This window comes from Meles meles, chromosome 5 (assembly GCF_922984935.1).
Source record: "Meles meles chromosome 5, mMelMel3.1 paternal haplotype, whole genome shotgun sequence".
Classification (NCBI taxonomy): Eukaryota; Metazoa; Chordata; class Mammalia; order Carnivora; family Mustelidae; genus Meles; species Meles meles.
In genome coordinates this window covers 106394392-106417680 of record NC_060070.1, presented here as the reverse complement: position 1 = coordinate 106417680, position 23289 = coordinate 106394392, and the positions used below count along the sequence as shown (strand labels likewise).

Genomic DNA, 23289 nt, shown 5'->3' with positions numbered 1-23289 from the left:
CACCTCTCCACCACTAGATTTGAAATGTCAAGGTACTGACAAGAGCTACGTCATTGGAGACAACAGCTTGATTGGACTATCTTCAAAAACATATGTATAGAAGGAGAGGCAGTGAAAAGGATGAACACTTGCCTCTTTTCAAGAAATTTTACCAGGAAGGGGTAGTCATATCCCTGTGTGGGGAAGTGAGGGTTGAGAGAGGATTTGGGGGATGAAATGCATGAATGCTAATGAGAGTGGTGCCTTAAAGGGGAAAACGGTGCAGGGAAGAGTGATGAGATCCATAGTGAGGGAAGACTTGAAGTAACTTGAGTAAGAAATGGAGGAAGGACATCTTCTTGTCAGTTATTGAAACGGGGAAGCATCTAGTAAAATATTAAAAATAAATCACTTATCTATTTGGGAAGGGCATGGACAGGCTGTGGAAGGGCTAGAGGGGCGTATAAATAGAATTTCGGTGTTAGGAAGTGAGGATGAAGGGGATGCATATTTCTTAGGGTAACAGGGTTAAGAGCCATACACAATTGGGCAAATTGTCATCTTCTATAGCACTTTTTCTTGGAAATAGATCTTTATAACTTCCCTCTTGACAAATTTTGAAGTATTATACTTGTGTTTTAAGGGAAATTTGATTTATAAAATTGGAGATTAGAGATAAAGAAGTTCTGAGGTGCCATGAGAAAATCATAGCACTCTTTGTCAATAACCTATATTTTTCTTCCTGATTTTTTTTTTTTTTAGGATTGTGTTTGATGCCTAGAAAGTTCTCGGGATATTATTTTAGCACACATTTTGCTTTCAAATTCCATATGAGTTTCTGGGTTGATTCCTCCTGATTACAGTAGCATTGATTGCTGTCTAAATCTGTTGCAGTGTCCCTGAATACTATGACTACGGTCATGGAGTAAGTGAGGATGCCTATGACAGCTACGGTAAGACCTTTTCTTTACTAAATCTGTGAAATCAGAACATCCATCAGTCACTGACAACTCAGAAATTACTTCTTTCTACCCCCGGTTTTTACAGAAGTCCAGGCTAAACTGATTTATGTAATTCCAGGGTGAGGTCTGACATATAAGAGCCAGTACCAGAAACCTGGACAGATCAATTTTGATCAAAATTTCAAAAGCAATTAATCAAAATCATAGATCATTTTCAACAGCAACAGTGAGCATTTTGAACAGTGTCTTATATGTTCCACTGTGTCCATTGTCTGATTCATTGATTTGACAACAATGCTGTGTCTTTCCTGCTGTCACAAAGATCATTGAGAAGTAATACACAGTCAAAATATTTCAAAACGTTTAAGAGCCGAAACTGTAGCTTTCAAGTTATTTTCTTGTAGCTCTTACAAGTGCCATATAATGCTGGCATAAGAATTAATAGTCAAAAACCATAAGAGACTCTTAATGTCACAAAACAAACTGAGGGCTGCTGGTGGGGGGGGAGGGAGTGGTGGGGTTATGGACATTGGGGAGGGTATGTGCTATGGTGAGTGCTGTGAAGTGTGTAAACCTGGCGATTCACAGACCTGTACCCCTGGGGCTAATAATACATTATATGTTTATAAAAATTAAAAAATAAATAAAGAATAGCCAAATAGCATGTCAGTCTATAAAATTAATTTCAAAAATACACTCTTTAATTAAAATACTACTTAATATTAATTTTAATTCAATTCAATAAGATGTATTGAGTATCCATGACATATCCATATAGCATATCACTTTTGAAAGGTAGTTTCTCATTCCTTAAAATACATATGCAATGTAGGGGTGGGAGGTTGGGGGACCAGGTGGTGGGTAATGGGGAGGGCACGTTTTGCATGGAGCACTGGGTGTTGTGCAAAAAGAATGAATACTGTTACGCTGAAAAAATAAATAAAATGAAAAAAAAATACATATGCAATGTCACTGCTTGTCCACCTTGAAAGAGGACACTGATTTCAATGTTGTGGGGCCCCAATTTTTATTGAAGTAATACCAAAGCCACTCCATTCCTCTTTATGGGGACCAGTAGAAGACATCATGAATGCTGCCTCTGGGATCGCGGCTCCACGCTAGGCAGGTGCGGTGCTTCATGAGGGTGAAGGAAAGGTCCAGACCTCGGGAGGAAAGGAGGAAGTGCGCCTTCCTCGAAACTAGTTACCTAACCAACTCGCTTCTCCGGGTGGAGTATCACGAGGCCAAGCTCAGAAACAGGAGCAGACAATAACCCGTTCCCACAGTGACTGCCATCCATAAGCTTCTTACTTACATATATCTTCTCATTTATCTTTTATGATAAATTGAACTATTAAGTGTTTTAACTCCATTTTCTAATGAGGAAACTAAACAACAGCGGTTAAGTCAATATGAGGGTACAGCTGTGGGACGCAGCTTCTGTTTTTAGAGTCTCATCGGTGTTTGGAATGCGATTAGTTGCTGCTACCACACACGAAGCACCCACCTATTAGGGCTCCATACTAAGCAGTTTATAATGAGGATTCGAGATGGTGGAAATAATCCTCATTAAGCATTCTATGTATATCTACATAATCGAATCCCCACCAGAATCATACAGGGTACGCGCTCGTATTGTCATCGGAGCTTTACAAATAAGGAGCTGAGGCTCAGAGCTGGAAGTAACCTGCCTGAGTTAAACAATTCACAAATGACAGCAAGAATGTGAATTCAAGTGTGTCTGGTTTTGTTGTTGGGAGTGGGGGCAGAGTTCAGTGGACCTAGCAAGAAAGAACAGGATCTGGTACTTTAAACCTAAGTTTATTTTAAAGGAAGGATGTTGAGCTTAGTGAGATTTCTCTAAATCCTGCCAGCTGCTCTCCCACTAATCTAAGGGGATGAAGGTCTTCGAGAGTATTTTTCAGGAAAAAATAAAGAATTAACCCAAAATGAGCACTAGGCTCACTCTCTCTGACTCCAGCTTCTCCAGCACCAATCAAATGAACATAATTTCCCTGCTGTGAGAGACGGGGATATTCTCCAAAATAACAGAAACATATTTTCAGAAGTTATTTCACAGAAAAAATAAGTGATGGACAAGTTCGTACAGGTCTGCCTTAGTTGTTGCAGCATTCTCTTAGTTCAACAGAGCAATAAGTAAATCTGCATTGTTGCAAGGATATTCCTAATCAAATAGGAATCAAGGGGTGCCTGGGTGGCTCAGTATGTTAAGCATCTGACCTCGGCTCAGGTTATGATCTCAGGGTCCTGGGATGGAGCCCTGAATTGGGTTCCTGGCTCAGCAGGAAGCCTGCTTCTCCCTCTGCCCCTCCCCCTGTTCTCTCTCTCTCTCTCTGTGTCTCTCAAATAAATAAATGCAATTTAAAAAAAAGAAATAGGAATGAAGCCACATGCCTGGTATGATTACTTAGGATGATAGGTAAATAAGACACAACATGGGCCTTTCTCTAATTCATTCAACTGTGTGCATATAGGTATTTACAGGCTATTGGAATATGATGGCATACATAATAGATATGTTCCCTCCCCGGTTCCTACTGTCTGTTGTTGAGAAACCTATGGCTACATATTAAAAAAAAAAACCTGTGCCAGATTATAAGCCATGTGATATAAGAGAAAGTCAGAGAACATTACTCATGTAACAAATATTTATTTAATGGCTAATATGTGCCAGGCATTGTACTCAATCCTGGAGATATTGTGGTGAACAATCTCTTGAAACTCCCATTACTATTTATAAATCACTTTTTAAAAACTGGGATTTTCATTTGCAAAATATGGTCATTGCTTTTTACACTTGCCTCAATTTGAGGAAAAATCACCACCGTGAGCTTTACTTTATGGAATTACATGTACTAAAATCAATGGATGATATCTGACAGTGTAGCTCATAATAAGAGATGAGTTTTCTGTTTCTAAGTATTTTTTTTAATGTTATTGCCATGCAAGGTAATAGGGAAACGTGTGTGAATATAAACTATTGTCTTTTCGGATCTTGTAACGGACATCCAGGGACCATGGTCAGGAGGGTGGGGTCCACCTCTCTGAGCTATGGGTCTTACATGATTCTATCTTGTTTCTTTGATTCTTCTCCTGCAGCAAAGTCTAGAGACAAACAACAACCCCTTTTATTTTAAAAGCTACACCTGCCCATAAGCACAAGATTTCATTCTAGGTCGAATTACAATTTACCAATAAGTACTTCTCAACATCCAGAAACAGTTGACAAATTATTTTTAATAAGTAATGAGGAAAATGTCTGGTCAGAGTAAAAAAGATATTAAGTAGGAATTTTTACATAATAACTTCTTTTTAACCTATTTTACTAACTAAAATGTCAGCCAAATTGGCCATATTCTTATTGTGGAAAGATTAGACACATGTACGTGGCTAAAAATAGATTGGTCTTTAGGGCCATGATCTTTTCTTTGGCCATTCGGATCTGTTGCCATTTTCTGACATTATTGAGCAAGCATCAATTCAAGAATACGCTTCACGTTCAAGGTGTTTTTATTCTTTATTTGAAAATGTTGATATGTCAACACTCTATGCGTTCTAATTTAGGAAGCCCTTCTTGATTTTCCTGTCAGAAGGATTATTGTTCAGGACAGTTTATTAAGTCATTCTATTGGGGTCAGAATGATATTCCAGGGGTTGAAGCAAGGAAATCTAACTAATGTGTTGCAACCTTTTTTCATGGTGTAGATCTCAAACAAAATGATACATGTGCAGCGCAGTGGGTTGAGGAAGAAACTGCTCATGAGGCAGGATTTCAACAGCCCAAGGTCCACCCCACTGCCCCATAACCCTCTCAGCTCACTATGAACCATCTGTGGTACACATTTGGCTATGAAATAGGGACCAGAGACTCTGAACAAAGGCAACTATGTTTTAAATGATGCATATGTGAAATAGTTTTTAGAATTTGTTTTGCCACAGTGTTTCAAAATCAAAGGAGATATGTAGTTCTGATTCACCTAAAAATTATTTTTTCTTAGGCTAAAAATAGTACACATCTACTATAGAAAATTTGTTTTGAAAAAGAAGGAATTTAAATCATCCCGAATTACGCTACTATATGTATTCATTCTTTACTTTTTGTTATATATTTTGCCAATCTTTTAATCCACCATGATACACGTTTTATTTAAAGAGAGAACACAATGTAGACTGCTTTATAAAAATTCCTTTGAGATTTTCTTATCACTAAGTAAAGGTTTTCTTTTTTAGCTCTTAATCATTATAATTATACCTTGACAAATGCAGAATTTAATAGATTTTTCACATGTGCTATCAGAATTAACCACTAATATGATCAGTTGAAAAGGGATACTCCTTTTGTATAACCAAGAAATAACAACAATACTTGCAGTCAATCCACATAGTAATGAGATTTAAATTTTGAAAATTCTCATACTCTCGTATCTTCTACAGACAATAGAAAAAGGGCCAAGTCAAAAGCTGAGAAACAGTGAGTGCTCAGCATCATCATCTTGAAATCTAATTAACAAATGAATATGCATTGTATACACTCAGATTTGGGTATCAGGTTATTATGTGGAGGCAGCTTGAAGTACAGGCTTCGTGCTGATAGGTTGCTCATCCTATCCTATGCAAAAGAACAGATGATGAAATTTAAATATGCATGTGGAGCAGTTATTTGAGGACTTACTCATCTCAAATACAGATTGATTTTTTCATTAATTTTCCATATTTCACATAGTAACTAATGTATTAACTAGCAACCATTTATAGCTTACCTTTAAAGAACTGTGTACAAACTTTCAAATCAGTAACATTTAAACCTTGCATCTCCACTTAGTCATTCATTTCCATTCTAAAGCAGTAATTCCTCTCTTACATTTTGGTTGTATCCTGGGCACAGATACTAAATCTCTATGGGATGACTGTATTATTTTTATAAAACAAATAGCCCCAATTCTCAGTTTCCCGGCCACAAGCCAGATTTATTTTTATAAAACAAATAGTCCGAATTCTCATTTTCCCGGCCACAAGCCAGATTTGGACAGTAAGTGAAGAGTGTTACAGTAAATTGCCTCTCCTGTTCAGGTTGGTGGAAAGAATTGTGGGGCTAACACGTATCGGGAAAAGGAGAAGGAATGCTCTTCAGGATAATCGGGTCTTGCATTCGAAAGACTCATGGATGGACTCTCTCTTTTAGGATTCCTTTAGAAATGGTTTGAAATAAACCACCAGAAGTAAAAATCCAATCATTCAGTGTGATTCCTTACTCTGAATCTTCACACATTGTGTTTTGTGTATCACTAGATTAAAATTGTATTTGTCTCTTTCAGGCCCATAAGTCATGTTGAAGTGACAGATAATGTTGACCTCAAGGAAAATCATGCATTCTTTTGGGTGTCATCACAATTGGATTATTCAAGATATTTCCATACAATTTGACATTAAAGATTAAACTGTTCTTTCTTGAAGCACTATAAATATAAAATTTTAAACATTAAATCCTTTATATAGATGCTAGTACTAAAATACAACATAAATATATTATTTATACTCAATACTTAATGTATTAATATTTATTAAACATTTCATTGATCTTTAATTTTATTAAGTTAAGATTTAAATTTTATGTTTCCGATAACTTGAATTTATTTTTGGAACACAAATATTGGACTCACAGGAATCCAAATCAGTTTCTTCATTTTAAAAATGTTTCTTAATTTATCAGAGTCATTGTAATTGTTTTGGGTAAATCTAAATAGCTCGTAATTCAATAAGGGTGCATTTTAAATATAGCGCATAGATCAGCTTGGCTAAGCAATACTTCACATAGGAAACACCCTCTGAATTCTCTCTGAGACTGACAGCTAAGAATGGACGGCAATATTCTCTTCTCAGAGAAAAGAACTGTTTATTAAAATGTATTTAATGTACGAACTGAAGAGCTAATTACGCATCCATTCTTTAGTGGCATTTAAGATGACAGCTGTGTGGAAGCAAGGAGGATAATATTAATACACTGTCTTGAAATGAATGAAAGCAAAAAGAATTTTGTCCCATATTCTAGGGCATTTGAGTGCTTCACTTCAAGACGATTGCAGAACACAAAGCTCATTTTGTTTTCAGAGGCAGGAATGATTATTATCCCAGTATGAAAATAAGCCCTGCATTGATTAATCTGTGAAAACAGCAAAAGAAAATGAAGCTAACTGACAATCATGCCATGCATGTGATTCAAGAACAAATTCTGTCCATTTTTAATAGTAAGTAGAAATATCAATTTGAGGAAATTGATTTTATAAATGAAGATAATCTTCTTAACATGGGCAAGAATTTACCAGACATTTAAAAAACTCATGTATCCTAGGACTTATTTTTATTTTTCCTAGGACTTATTAATATTGAAGTTGTTACATGATAGGCTACTGACAAAAATATCACTATGATTTATTCTATTTAACTTTTAATATAGATTTTTAAACTTTATTTTTAAAGTTATTAGATTTAAATTATTAGACTTGGGGCGCCTGAGTGGCTCAGTGGGTTAAGCCGCTGCCTTCGGCTCGGGTCATGATCTCAGGGTCCTGGGATCGCGTCCCACATTGGGCTCTCTGCTCAGCAGGGAGCCTGCTTCCCTCTCTCTCTCTGCCTGCTTCTCTGCTACTTGTGATCTCTCTCTGTCAAATAAATAAATAAAATCTTTAAAAAAAATTATTAGACTTTATTAGTCCTTTATTTTAAAGGGCTGATGAAATGGTGCTTCTAAAGTATTTTAAAATTCACTTTTTTAATAAAAATTTTATTTATTTATTTGAGAGGGAAAGAGCACAAGTGAGAGGGAGAGACAGAGAGAGAGAAGAAGACTCCCCGCTGAGGAGGGAGCCCGATGCAGGACTTGATTTCAGGACCCAGAGATCATGACCTGAACTGAAGGCAGATGCTTAACCAACCGAGCCACCAGGTGCCACTAAAACTCACTTGTAAAATTAGCTTAAGACATAGTTAACTTTTTGGTCTTTCCTAATTCAGAGGTTGCAGTGAGATGGATATCTAATTCAACTAGTCTGGATAATAAATGTGGATTATGCTGCCTAGACAGACAGACAAAAGATCAGTGTCTTGCTACTCTATCTCTTCCAGTGTAATAGATGTATTACAGTTTCCATTCAGTTTTAGGCAAAACTGGAACTTGCTTTACAATATTTCAGATCAGAGATTATTAACCTTAATGACACAGTTTAGAATCATTTGGTTAATCTTGAAAAAAATATTAATGTCCTGTTACCACCCAAGATCAGCTTCATCACAGTCTTTGGAGATGAGAACTGGGGGCATCAGTTGAATAGCTTTCTGGGTGGTTCTTCTGTAAGCTACAGTTGAGAACAAGTTTTAGATACACATCTGGGAGGTGATGAAAAGTAGCCTGTGATTTTAATATGAATGATCAAAACTGTGCCAGTCACCTGCATTCTTAAAGGCACCACACAGAGTTCTACAAAGGCTATCTTTTGGAACACTGGGTACTTGAGAAGCAAATATTGTGTTCTAGGACCTGGCATTTTAATTCACTTTAAAAAAAACTGCAAGTTTACATAATGGAAAATAGGATTTCTCCCCTTTTTGAACAATTGTGTGCTGAACATTTAAATCTCAAGTTTGACTTTGTCTAAAATTCACCCAACAGAGAGTTCACAAAAATTACAGCTCACATGCACCTATCATTTCTCTGGTTTAGGCAATGAAACAAGCCATAGGAAAGTTCTTTTATCACTTTCTTTTCTGCTGAGTTAATGGTGCAATCATTTTAACTGATGGGGAGGGAAGAGTTGACTAATTTACTGTCAGAATCTTGGGGTGTACAGATCATGTACAAAAAAAAGTAAATTCAATATAATGATCTTTATTTAGAATATACAAAAATGGGCTGTTTTCAAAACATGAAGTACAGAATATAAAATATAAAGCTGGAAAAAAATTTTCTTGGCTACCTGGAAATAGACTAGGTTAGAAAAAATATATCCTGAAGGCATACCACCTTAGGGGGTCTTTAAAAAATTTCCAGTTTGGGGAGATTTTTATTTCTATTAATAGAGATCATGAATTTTTAAAAGACAAAGATACATTGTCCTGAAATAAATGTGCAACACATATTTATCAACCACGTCATAATTTATTGAATGATCCAATGGGAACTGATATATATGGATGGCTGGAAAAAATGCCAGTTGAAAATGTAGTTATGATTACTGATGACTAATATCAGTGTCTTTTTATAAATTACCTAGCTCTGCTGGTAACAAGATAGGCTGGGGGAGGGGGAGGATGGATCTAGAATACTTAGGTCAGTCTCTCTGGAGCCTGGCAACTGTGCAGGAAGGTTCCAGGAGATGTCCCCTCCTGATCAGGGGAGTGCAGCAGCAGGTGACAGCTCCCCTGGAGGCTGCTGGCATTTGGAAATTCTACCAGGGATAGGTCCAGTCATGGACAAAGAGCAAAATTCAGGCTGCTAAGAAGACTGGGAGAGTGAACAGACTAGGGTGAGTGCCCAGAGTTCACCTAAATGTTACAAGTGAGGGGTACAACTCTCCACAAAACTGCCCTCACTTCACACTTCAGTCACAAATTCGGAGGACTCTAGGCCACCCTTTCTTCTGATCAGCTGGCTACAACTTTGGAGTTCCCACTACCCCCTCTGGTTTAATAACTTGCCAGAATGACTCACATAATGAAGGAAATGGCTCTAACTTATGATTAATCATTAGAGCAAAAGGAAAGAAGGCAGAATAAGGCAGAGAGAGACGGATACTTAGAGCAAGGTCTGGGAGAGCCCCAAATATGAAGCTCTCAAAATCTTCAGGGTGGCAGTATCCTCCTGGCGTACTGACGTGTACGCCAACACCACATACAAGGTGTTGCCAAGCTCATGCAAACCTCAGTGTCCAGAGTTTTTATTACAGCTTCATTATGCAGCATGAACGACTGAATCATTTCCATCTCCAGACTCCTTTCTCTCTTCTCCAGATTGGGCTGGTATCACACGGTTAATGCCCAAACCCTCTAATCTCCTGGTTGGCCTCTGAGGCATGACCGGGCCCCATCCTGAGTCGTCTCATTGGCATGAACTACCAGGTGTGATCAGAGGAGCCCATCATGAATAACAAGACTTTCCCATTACTCCAGGAAATTCCTGGAGTTTAGAGGTTACTTCACAGTAACTGGGGAAAAAGGGTAGCCCAAATTTTTATTACACAGAGGGTGAGATAAGAGCGTCAACTCGGGAAAGCCGGCAGAGACATGTTGAGGCAAAAAGCACAGAGTCAGAGCCAGTCAAACAGCCACGTTAACATTTTGCTACACTTAAAACCTGGTTTTCTGTAACTCCTGTAACTTGGTATTGGTCTAAGAATACACTCTGGGCTCATTTATGGTCTCAAGTACAGAAATGGCAGGTGTGGGGTGGAGTAAGGCAATCAAATTGCAGTCTCTTCGTCTATGAAGCTACGTCACCATGCCTACCTCCTTCACTGAGTTGAAGGCATTATTAGAATTCTTAGAGAAGAGAATTATAAAATATCATTTTATATCATCATTCTTATTCTTCCATTTTTCTGATAAAGTCCATATGTATATTTTTAAAAGTCTATAGTTGAATTTTGCAGGTTTTTGATAGGCTTCAGATTTTATTTGATAATTGTAGAAGAATTTTTTTCAATTCAAGTCAGAAAACCTCTTATATTGTGTTCAGTTATCATTCACCATTTTTTTCCTGTACCTTCCATTTTGGAAATCCTTTCTCTAACTGGATTCTTTATCCCCTTTTTACTTAGACAAGATCTTAACTCTAAAGTAAGAAGATAGAAACACATTTATTTTAAAATATTGAGAACCACTGGCCTTTATTATTTTATAGGTGCAAGATATTACTCAGTAGAGTCAAGAATAAAATATAAGCTTAAATTTTAGTTATGTGTATAATTAGCTATTAATAGATGATAACTAGAAATGAAATGGTACAGAGTCATTATTAAATATGATAATGTGTAAAGTGTATAAGGTAGGGGCTAAACAGAGTAGACAATATCAAAATAGTACCACCTGCAAGGTATGGGTAATATACTAATCACAGCGTGTTTGAATTACAGTGATTCTTCCTCACATTGCCAATCATGGTGGCTGCATCTTGGAATACAGAAGCTGGTAAAAATCACTCATTGCAAGCTAAACTATTTGGCATGCAATTCTTGGCACAGCCTCAAGTTTGTTGGTCATTTAAAAAAAAAAAAAATCTTCCTAGCGCTCACAATAGAAATAGTAGTAATTCCAATAACTTAAGCTTAGCCACACAAGATAAAATTGTGAAATCATGTAATGATTTGGAAATTAGGTATATACATGAAGTAAATTTGGAGATACTAAACAAGAGTATGTATAAGAATGGAGAAAGGTTAAGAAAACTGGCCCTAGAATTTCCATACTAGACTGAAAAATAGAAACTGGAAGATGATTTAATTCTCAGGTTATAAAACCCAGCCATGGCTACAGACCCACATTTTATGAAGATGAATTAAAGTTAATAGAGAGATGTCAAGTATCAACTAGTTAAGCCACAGATGTACTTCAGAATTTTACCCCCAAAAGTTTCTACAGCTTTCCTCATTATAGATGACTCGTATATTTATTGAATTGTCTTCCTGAATTTACCCATGAATATTTTCAATATGGAACACATTTTAAACATTCATATTTGTTTCTTATGTCAACAAATGCACTTGGGAGTCAGTTGTTATTTATCTGTTTCATGGTCCAGGCAGCCAATGGGAAATACCTACTTTTGAAAACCTCTTCGGGACTTAACCTAAGAACTTCTTCAAAGACTAAAATGAATCTCACTGGTTTTGAGGAAGATGTTGGTATTTAGGACAAGTTCCCCAGGAGCCAAGAGAAGCTCTTAAGAAGTCCCAAAAGACCCAGCCCATCTCTGGTTTTTGGGATCACTACCAGAAGTCATCATTATCTTTCTTAAGATGAATCAAAATAAATGATCCAAAAAACTAATCCATAAACATTTGCTAGTTAAAGAAAATGTAAGCTTTTCTTCAATATATCAAGCAAAATGAAATCATTCACTTGCCAAAATATAACAGGTATCTAAAGTTTGGGTCTTTTGCACTTGAAACTTTTAAGTGGTTTGTTCTACTGATTTCTTCCCCTAACTGGTCAATTTCCATGCAAAAACAGGGGACCTTCCCTTTGAGAAAAAGACTTTAAAATCTTAACTATACTAACACTCCTCCTATTTCAAGACCTAAGAATTTTTTTTCAATGAGTATTGTAGAATACTTGTGCTTCAGATGATCACCAAAGTCATCAATTCTAAAATGAAGGTAGGAGTCAGATCATGTTAGGCTCTGGGTGGAATTTCTTACTAAGGAATTTGGACTTGAGCTGGAGTGTGCTACAAGAGCAACTGAACAGACCTAATAAATCGTATTTAGAAAAGTCCCTCTGGCTAGAAGCTGGAGTAGAGTAGTATACATACACACACACACAAAGACTAGGGAATACATACATGTTTATATATATACATAAGTATATACACACAGATACACATATTTTATAATGTATATAACATACATATTACAGCATATAAATATTTGATATACAATCATGGAAAGTCAAACACACAAGAAAAGAGCTAGGTTGTCTGGGCAAAGATGAGAATGGCTTGCCATGGAATAGGGTTGGTAATGGATGGAAAGAAGTGCATGAGTTAAATACATATTAAGGAAGAAAAAGCAAAGCTTAAAGACTGGTTAGAGTGACTGGGCAAAGGTGAGAGGGATGCCAAGGGTTTTAGATGAGTAACTAGGCAATTTCTATGTAGTAACTTCAGTCTCTTCAATAGGAAACTTGGGAAGAGCATCAAGTAGTATGGAGAAAAAGATGAGCTTAGTTTTGGAAAAAGTTAACTTTGAAAGACCTGAGGAGATGCCCCACAGGCAGCTAGATATGCACGTCAGAAGCTGAGAATGGTCTGTGACAGTTAAAATTTGCCATCAGCATGTAGATTAAGAAACTTGCCACTTGTGAAAGAAGTCTTTCAGTAAAAAAGAGGAAGAACCAGAATTCAAATGCAGGCCTAGCTACAAGACCCCTGGGAGTCCTATTCGAAGTGAAGAGATCCGAGGGAAGGCTGTGACTTCTTTCATGGCTACAAAATGAAGATGTAAAATAGTTAAATAGAATTAATGTATTCAATAAATAATTACCAAGTTCTGCCATGTGCATCACAAAATTCTAGAGTTGAGAAAGCGTGCTTAGAAAGGCCTAGTTCTCTGTTATTCTCTAGATGGATTATTCCAAGTGTTACTTTTTTCTAACAGGGAATATCTAATTAAAAATTTGAAGCAGTGATAAAGCTGTAAGTGCTTTCCAGAAGGTGACTGAATTTCCTGAAAGTATAACTGTGGTGAACTCAAAGTTAACTCTTCTTGGAAGAGAATTCCACTAGGTTCATCTGTGGAAACAGATGCTGGTCATCCATATTTCCCCTTCAGTACTACAATGTTTTATCCTCTGTATCTTAAAACAATAAACTCTGCAATTACAACATAGTGGCAATACAAACTGTGTAGATAAAATTGTGGAACCATTAGGTTCCAATATTCCATTAATATTTTAAAATGTTCAGAACAGAGCAGGCGATCTTTCTTTCTACCTTAGAAGAATGAACACTTAGATTTGCACCTTAACAAATTCAGTTCAAGCAGCCCACACTCTTGTTAACAAAATTAAAGCTACATTCTCACTCATTTAGCTAATTAACTGTTGTTGGAATCACCAGTTATTACATAATTCAAGGGAATTAGAATAAATGATGTCTTATTTTCCAGGCAAGAAAAGAAAAAAGAGAGTGGGAGTCAGGATCTTCTTTCAGATGAGGGGAGTGATGGAAAATGTTAAGACAATTACAGATAAAAATTTCGGGTCTTCTGGGGCACCTGGGTGGCTCAGTTGGTTGAGAAAAGACTCTTGATTTTGGCTCAGGTCATGATCTCAAGGTTGTGAGACAGAGCCCCGCATAGGGCTCCGTGCTCAGTGGGGAGTCTGCTTGAAATTCTCGCTTTCTGCCCCTCCTCACCTTCTAAAAGAAATAAACATTTTTTTAAAAAATTCTCAGTCTTCCAAATTCTGAGCTATAATTGTCTTATCTTTAAAAGGAAGATGACATTGCCACCTATCTTGCAGGAAAATTTTAAGTATTTGCTAATAACATAGCATTGTGTTTGACCCTTGGAAGATGTGATAAGAATATTGATTCTCAGAAAAGATGGTTCTCATATAAGATTCTCATATAAGATGAGAATCTTATTTTCTTAATAGGATAGGTATTTAAAAATTAAATAAAGAAAACAGACATTGTCATAGTGAGTTACAACAACAGAACATCTAACCTAACCTATTCTCTTTGGGAATAAATAGCAATAAAACAACACAGAAGTATTGAAAGGTGTTTTTAAATAGAATGCTATTCCTTAGAGAGAGATCAGAAATTTAACTGAGACCAGCAAACAGAGAGGATGAGAGTCAGGTGAATTCTAATCAACCTTGTAAATGCTCTTATATGAGACACTACTGGTTTGTAATAATAGAGCTTAACTTAGGCTTCCTGCTTTAGTTGTGGTTTCTGGATATTGGCTTACAGTATACCAAAAATAAATAGCATGCGTTCTCCCTTTTTGTTGTGGTAAATTAAAAAAACAATTTTTTAGATTCTTTTTCAGATCCCAGATATATAAACAACTGGCTGTGTAGGTCTTGCAAATTGGACATAAGAGCTGTGCCCTCAATAATCTCCATGACATCCTATATCCTTTCTGAACTGATTCCTAAAATGAATGTACTCGGAAGGTGGCATTCTAAACCTACTTCTGGAAAGATAAAACACTGAAAGTTTACTTTGCATGTATTTAAATAATGCTGATGTGTCCCAGATTTGTGCCTTGTTCCTATTTTTCAATTTCCCCACCAAGAACCCTGATGTTTATAGTATCTCTGGAAGAAACAGAGAACACAGTTCTGCAACTTTAAATATCATCCAGATTTTTCTCCCCCACTCTGAATGCCTCCCCCACAAAGTAGCTGGTTCCAGGGCAGGAGGAGGAGCACACTGAAAAATGCCTACTACTTAATACATCTGATTGCACTGAAAGCAGAGTACATGAGATACAGAAGCTTTTGAAGTCACTAGAATAACATCGAATGCACCAAGAAGAGTTACCTGGGTAATTTACAAGCTTTCATCAAAGTAAGATGTTCCACAGTGACGCCTATTAGCATGTAATGGAGATACACTCTATGGAATTCTGTAAACTTGACTGAACTGGGAACAAAGTCAGTCTAAGTAAAAAAAAAAACAAAAACTAAAGGTGAAGTAATGTTTTTAAAAAGAAATATTAATATAGTTCAAATGCATGAAACTATAATCTAATTGCAAACAATGTGTTTCTGAATAAGAATTCTGTTGTACTTATTTCTCAGAACTGATTTCAAGATTCCTTTTAGTTAGTAACATCATCTACGTATATGTAGCTTACAAATATTTGTAGTGTTCTTCCTGTGTATCTGTCACCAAAGGGCTCTCTTCTTATAGATCTTGGAATCCAGTTTAACAAGCCTGGGTGGTACAAAATAATTAACATAAGAAAGTCTTCAAAGAAAGTGAGTTCTCTTAAATAGGTTAAACGGTACCTGAATTTTTAGTTACACTGTATATTTGCTCAGAAAATTACTTCCTTCAGATGATTAGATATTAGAGCTCAATCCAAGTTCTGTTGAATGATAGAAATTAGTACTTCCCTCCTCTAGGCTTTCCCCAGCATTTTCTTCAAATGTCAATTATAAATGTGTGTAATCTATGCAATTTCATAGTAGTTTTGTCCTGTGATCTCTAAAAATCCCTTAGTATCCTCATACTCAGGGCTTAGTACAATGACTAGCATATAGGAGTTGTGTAGTAAAGGGAAAAAAAATTTAATGAATGCTTTATTTTCCTCCTTCCTCCTTGTTTCATATACCAAATGGTACATTAAAATCTGAATTGGGAAACCTAGAAATGGTGGGAATTTGATCAAATCACTGAAGCTATTTCTCATATCCTCATTTTCTATTTCTGGATCCCCAATTTTGTAAACCGTTCCAGTAATTTCAACTTGGCAGTTATTTTGCACATTCTCTGTGGGATAATTTGTTGTCTAATTTGCTATTTCACATCCATAGTCTAGCTGGTGCTTCTCATACGACACTAGTCCTGATACTGAGAGCATCTTACATCCTTTATTATTTTCCAAGAAGACGAAGAAAGATTACTTCTAAATTTCATTGTCTGTAATGATTTTTGAAATGACATCCTATACCACACCATGGGAATAGAAACCACTGTCAGGGACTCCAAAATTTGTATGAATCCCTAAAATATATTACTCTATTTTATGTTATCTAATTTTATTTTATTTATTTTATCTTTTTAGAGAGAGTGAGTAAGGCAGGGGTACAGAAGGAGAGGGAAAGAGAGAATCAAGCAGGCTCCACACCCAGTGTGGAGCACAATGCAGGGCTCGATCTCACAATCTAGAGACCATGACCTGAGCCAGAATCGAGAGTCGGTTGCTTAACTGACTGAGATGTCTCTCCCTAAAATATTTTAAATTCATCTTATCTGCTGAAGAATAGAGCTCAAAGAAGACAGGCAATTTCCTAGTCTATTCTGGGGGCTTTATACTTCAAATTTTAGGGAATTCCCATCATAAGGACCTGATAATGATTTGTCTCTTCCTATGCATAAGTTGTTCCCATGTGCTAGGTTCTTCGATGGACTTACATTAGAACTTCTTTGGATTTCTAAGAATCACTTCTATTTCTAATACCATGGTGGAGAAATCCAATGACAGGCACTGAGGGGACTGGCTGACCATATAAGTGAGGCTCAATGACACTAGAAGATGATGAAGGAAAAACTTCCATTGAGTCAGTACTCTCCAGTCTAGATCCAAAGAAAACAACTTCAGTGAAAGAAGCTGGCTTGTATTATCATGTGGTAATTGTAAACATGTGACTATGTATGTATCAGAATGTAAACATTCTGATATTAGAAAAAATATAGACCAAGAAAAATTTGGCAAAAAAAGAAGTAATACCTTTCCTGATCTCAATTCACTATTATTATTGAGAATATGAATTAAGTGAAATATGAATTAATTCACTTAATTTCACTTAATATGAATTAAGTGAAATAAATTCTTGATTCCTCTGTTAATGGTAAGGAATCTTAGAAAAATCTACAATTATCACCTGGGTAGGAATTCATTTTGGCAGCCCTTCTGGTTACAGTTACAGACAAACAGTATTTCCCATTTCTAGCCTTCAGCAAGGAAGAAAGAACACAGTATGAATTTACATACAGAGAATTATAAGAGCACATTTTTGTGCAATGAGACTTGCTTTTGTACTTTTTTGTAATTGGATTCCACTATGATTGTTTTATGAAATCCAGTTGTGAAATACTTTTGTTATTTAGCTAACTAACCTCTTGAGTAAGAAGTCTGACTTTAAAATATATAATTTTTCTAGTTATAAAGCTTCTAAAATTAATGTCAAATGTCTTAGCTCAAATATTACTGTTTTTAAGGTTGTTATTAGAAGCTCTTTGTCTCACAGTTCCTTCCTTCCTTCCTTTCTTCCTTCCTTCCTCCTTTATTCATGCATACTTTGTGTTCAACCTTTTCTAGGCACTGCATTTTTTCCAGGCACTGAGAATACAGCCGAGAATAGTGACCGTCACCATTTTAATGCTAGCCAAAAGTTAGGAAATGAAAGATTTTAGCCCATAAATTAGCTATCCTGGAGCTTTAGATAAAGCCTAGTAAAGCTAAATCAGTGGGTTCTTATCAAACAATGTGTTCCGGGGCAAGTCCCCAAGATTATGCCATTTTAAAAATTCTTTTTTTTAAGTGTCTTGTCCCTCCTTTCTAAGATTAACTGATTGATTGATTTAAGATTTATTTATTTATTTATTTGAGAGAGAAAGAGCACACAGAGGGAGAGGGAGAACCAGACTCCCCACTGAGGAGGGAGCCTGACATGGGGCCCGACTCAGGACCCCACGATCACGACATGAGCCAAAGGCACCCACTTAACCAACTGAGCCACTCGAGTACCCCCCAGTTTAAAACTTCTGATGAAACTGGGGTAGCTGTGGCAACTCCTGCTGTCATTCCGTTCATGTTGTTGCACTATTTTGCAGAAACCACCGAGAACATTAAGCTTCTGAGAAAGGATACAAGACTTCCATTCCCTGGGAAAACTTGAAACTTCTATTATCCCAATTTCTAAATCCCATAGAAACCAGGTGTCTCAACACTTGCCTTAGGGAGGATGACCTGATTCTCAAACCTTTAACGGTTATTGTCCACAGAAACTCACACTCCAATTTTAGCTTGGGCACTTACACAAAGCGGATGACTACATGATATTCCTTCAGAATGGGAAAGTTTTGAATGTTTTAATAGAACAGAATAAAGCAAAAAATACTACATTCCTTTTGTTAAAAACATGAATAAAATGGGGTAGATTTTACCACCAGAAGATAAGGAGATTGGCATATTCCTGATCACTCATACTCAAAGTGTAAAATTCTTATCATATAAGGCTGAGAAGGCATTTGCTAGTTTTGCAAGCAGAACCATTTTCCCTTCCAGTACATTTTTTTAAAAAGTTCTATTTAATTTCAATCAAGTAAATACAAAGAATTCTTTTCCACGATCTGTCTGGTAAGAAATTCTAACAGCTTAGGGGTAAATTCCCATTCTTCAGAGATCACATCAGAAAGCCCAACGTCCACAATCTCCAACCAAAAAGGACAGCAAGATCGATCTAGAGCAGGGGTCTGTAAATCTTTTCTGTAAAAGCCCAGACTATATATTTTGGGCTTTGCAGACAGTATGGTCTCTGTCACAATTACTCAACTCTGCCTTTATAGAGTGAAAACAACCATAGACAATGTGCAGATAAATAAGCATGCCTGCATTTCCTAAAACTTTATTTTAAAAAACAGACAGCTTGCCAGTGTGGCTCACTGGCCATAGTTTACCAGCCCCTGATCTAAGTCGATCAGTATTCTGAGAAAAGGCAGTATTTCTTATTTTTATTTAAGTTTTCATTTCTATTTTATGTCCTATCAAATATTGAAATAAACTTAAGCATGTACCTTAAGTAGGAGAGAGAAAATTTTCACTTATTATCAGATAATAATAATAAAGAAGTTCTGATGAAGACTATCCTCCCCAAAAACATTTAAATGCATTTTTTTCCTATCTGATGGGCTTTTAGTATTTTTCTATATTGTACATCACTATCCTCTGCCTTATGTATAGCATAGTGAGTGCAGCATACATTTTAATTATTGTTTTTCCTTAATCTTCCTGAACTATGTACAAAATATTCTTAGGGGCACTTGAACTCTCCAGGGACACATGCCCTATCTACATCAATTGGCCTCAGTCTGCAGTTTCTTTCCAGTTTTATGTCCATTACCATCACTATCCTTTATATCGGCTATTGGTGTCAGTGCGTTTCTTTCTACCAATCTCTTTTTCTATGTCCGTACTTCCTCTCACCATAGTTCCATGAATGAAATCTGCTCTCAAATGAAAACTGAATTTGGATTGGAAGACCGAAACAACTTAGCTTCAGGAATTACATAAGAAACCACCATAAACCCCATATTAAGTCCCTGGCCCTTTCAAGGATGGCTACATTCCTTTTCTGGGGTCATAAACTTAATAAAGGCTATTTTCCACAACACTCAAAAGCTTGTTGGCTTGTTTCTTGTGTATGTTTTTTTGTTTGTTTGGTTGGGGTTTTTTTTTTTGTTGTTGTTGTTGTTTTGTTTGTTTTGGCTAGGTTCTAGAACATTCAGGTTACTGGAAATCTGATTAATAGGTGAATGAATTTTCTTAATGTACAAATACCTCTTTATTTTCAAGGTATTTGTAAAAACTGACATAAGCATACTCTTTTGTTGATTTTACTGCTTAAATTTACTCTGTTCCATATCCTGTCTATCTCGTACTAACTTTGTCTAAGATACTTTAGCACAAGGACCTCACCCTGTCCCACTTACGAACCATCTAGGGGAGCACTGGAAAATAGCAAGTCCCAGGTCTCATTCGGTATGGGAGACGGAGAACAGGCATTAGTCATTTTTGGTTTTGTTTTGTATTAAGATTTCCAGGTGATTCTCAAGTTACCCAAAGACTAGGAACCACTGGATTATTTTAGAACTCTGTATAAAGGATAAAATGAGGAGCGGTTTACACTGATACCCTCTTTCTCTTCTGTGGCACAAAGATTTTACACATAATAAATGTAGAGTTATCCAGGGACTTTAACTTTCTCTTCTTTGAAGAATGCCCCACAAGTTTAATTCCACGTGGCTGCATTTCAAAATATATACTTTTTTGATGATCTCACCATGTGGAAAAGGTAGTAATACTTTAGCCATCAGCGTTGAGATCTTTTATTCTATTTTCCTTGGTCAACTCTTATGTCTTAAATGACTGTTTTTGGTAATTGTGAAGCCACGTGAATGTTACTGTCTTTCTTTTGTTCATAGCACCAGAAGAATGGGCCACAACCCGCTCCAGCCTGAAGGCACCACCGCCAAGGTCAGCCAGAGGGGGATACAGGGAGCACCCCTATGGTAGATATTGAAGGTCCTTCTCACCCGTGACCTCACCTCAAAGACAATTCATAGCCTGTGGTCTCCACATAAACAGCAACAAGACAAGTAATAGTCCTTTTTTTTTTTCTATTCTAGGGATAACTGCTCATGATTTCTCCCATATATTTCTTGTATTTCCCCCTATACTGTTGGTGTGACACTAGTATTATTTTACAAAACGGACTAAAAAAGACATTGGCAAGCATTGTCTATAAACCATTCAGTAGGATGATATTCTCTTGGTTGTTTTTCATTGTTGTGTGTAAACTTTTTTTTTCTTTTTTCTTTTTTCTTTCTTTTTTTTTTTTTAAGAAAGAGCATGAATCTGTTAACAGATTTTGAGTCTCAATCATCTAGCAAAAACTTTGTTTAGGGTTGCTAAAAGACTGTAATATGATTTTTGAACTAGCTGATAATAAAGTTGTAGATAAGATGTTTTAACCTGTCTTTTAATATCTGTTAGTTAGATGAAGATGTTCGATATTAAGTTTGTAAATTTAATTTTAAATGCTGTTTTAATGGAGTTGAAAACAAGCAGCTACTGTATGTATGTAGCTAACTGAATTTGTTCAGTGTTTTAACCTGTATTTGTTAAAAAAGAAAAAAAAACACACATAAAGTTCCATGTGTAAGCTACTCTAAATAGGAAACCACAATTTGTCAAATATGTTTGCCATAATTTGTCAATAAAGCTGAAAACTTTTGTAAAAACTAAATTTGGAATTACTTGTTTTCTAGCTTTAAATGCCTGCTTTATTTCTTCTTCAAGAGATGCCTAAAATGTTTTCTATTTAAAAATTACAAAAATGAACCCAAGCTTGTTTTAAGATATTTGTGTAATACTTAAAAAATGTATTAATAACTTATGGTTGTTAAATAATTTAAAAGTTAACAAACTAAACTGTTACATGAATCATGGTTAGTAAACACTAATGTATAACATGTTAATGGAAAAAAATGGATTTAGAATAATAAATGGATTTTAAACTATCCTCTAAGCTTTATCTTGCTAAACACAAATTCTGATTGACTTGTTTGCATTAGCATGTCTCTCGTGAGAAAGAGTAATGGAGTATAAAGAGGTAAGATTACCACTTACCACTGTCTAAATGCCTAGTTCTTCAACCTTTGAGTTTCCCCGCACATTAAATATCCCATCCAACATGTAAGCATTGCGTAGATTCACTTTATTGTTTTCACTCAAAGGAGTGCGTGGACTTCATTTGCGTAGTTTATAACAATTTGTTTTGACAAACAAATCATCAGTGTCACTGGCCAGTTGTTGCTATTCAACCTCAAAAACTTTATTTGTAATTTTCAGTGCTAAATATCACCGCCCTTGAAGGCAATTTAGAGGGCTGATATTTCTTTTGAGACTATCAGACTTGATGGCTGATGATTATTAAGGAAATATGTCGCAGGACTCAAAGGATGACTAAACGTTAAACAGGTAACACTAATAGTGACTCTGTAATTTTGCCTATGCAACAGTAATGTTAAATATTCTCAGTTATTAAGTTCCTGATAGTTAAAAAAGTAAACCTACAAAAACATAACAAATAGGTCTATAGGTTATTAAAACAACTAATTAACATTAACTAGAGGCACCAAAATTATTTTACAATATATAACCCTCAAGGCAATAAACAGAACTAAAATTAACAATAATAGTAATGCAACTCTTGTTAACATCAAACGTAAGCTAAATTTTGATGGAAAAAGAAAGCGAAAGACTTGATGGTAGGGATGAATGCCAAAACTGTTAATCTTTTAAATACAGTTTTTTTGTTTATGGTGGCTTTTGTCGATGTGATTGGTTTACTTTTTTGCTGCTAACCAGCTTAGGCATACTGCTGTTCAGTTTTTGCAGCTGGAGTTGCATGCTAATAGTTTTATGAAGTGTGTGTCTGTCATCAATTAAAATTGTAAATGTCTGCCTTGCAAAAATGCTGTCGAGTTATATTTAATTTTCTTTTTTTATTCTTTCTCACTATTTCAGGTATCCACAAGCAAAGAGCACATAAGTGAATAGCAGATGTGGTGTGCTAACAAGGATAGAGGTAAGCTTATTTTTCATCCCCTCCAAGAAAGATAATCTGTTTACCCACATACAGCTGTGGCAGTGCCCTAAAACACCAAATGCCACTTCCTGAAACACGGCAAAGCTTTAGACTGTTGTCAAGGAACCGGAGGTATTTTTTATCTTCTTTGAAATAAAGTGACGAACTTGGTGTTTATCTGGTGGGGCTTTCTGAGCTTATTCAGAAGCTTATCAAATGAAACGTGAATTCCTGGTTAATCTTCAGCCTTTTTTCTTTGCTACGGATTACTATATATTACCTTTCCCTAGTAGTACAAAAGAAAAGTATTCAAACTTCTACTCTGCAGTTTTAGGGAAAGAAATCACAATTGTTGGCAGAGATGGAGGAAGGGGAAAAGGGAAGCCCATAACTAACTGCTCACCTACCCTTTGTCAATGAGATATTAACATTAACATTTATTTACTCAAAAAAAAAAAAACCCTAAACTTACCATTATTTCCCCCAGTTATGCCACCAGACTTAG

General features: G+C 36.1%; 1 protein-coding gene across 1 annotated transcript in view; it reads left to right on the top strand.

Moving 5' to 3' along the window:
* The window catches only part of KHDRBS2 (KH RNA binding domain containing, signal transduction associated 2), a 635142-nt gene that overhangs the window by 566292 nt on the left and 45561 nt on the right, over window positions 1–23289 (top strand). Inside the window, exons 8-10 of the mRNA XM_046004099.1 lie at window positions 874–932; window positions 20617–20790; window positions 22724–22784. Coding sequence (XP_045860055.1) covers window positions 874–932; window positions 20617–20714 — 157 coding nt within the window. The 3' untranslated portion in view covers window positions 20715–20790; window positions 22724–22784. The remainder of the gene's footprint in view (window positions 1–873; window positions 933–20616; window positions 20791–22723; window positions 22785–23289) is intronic.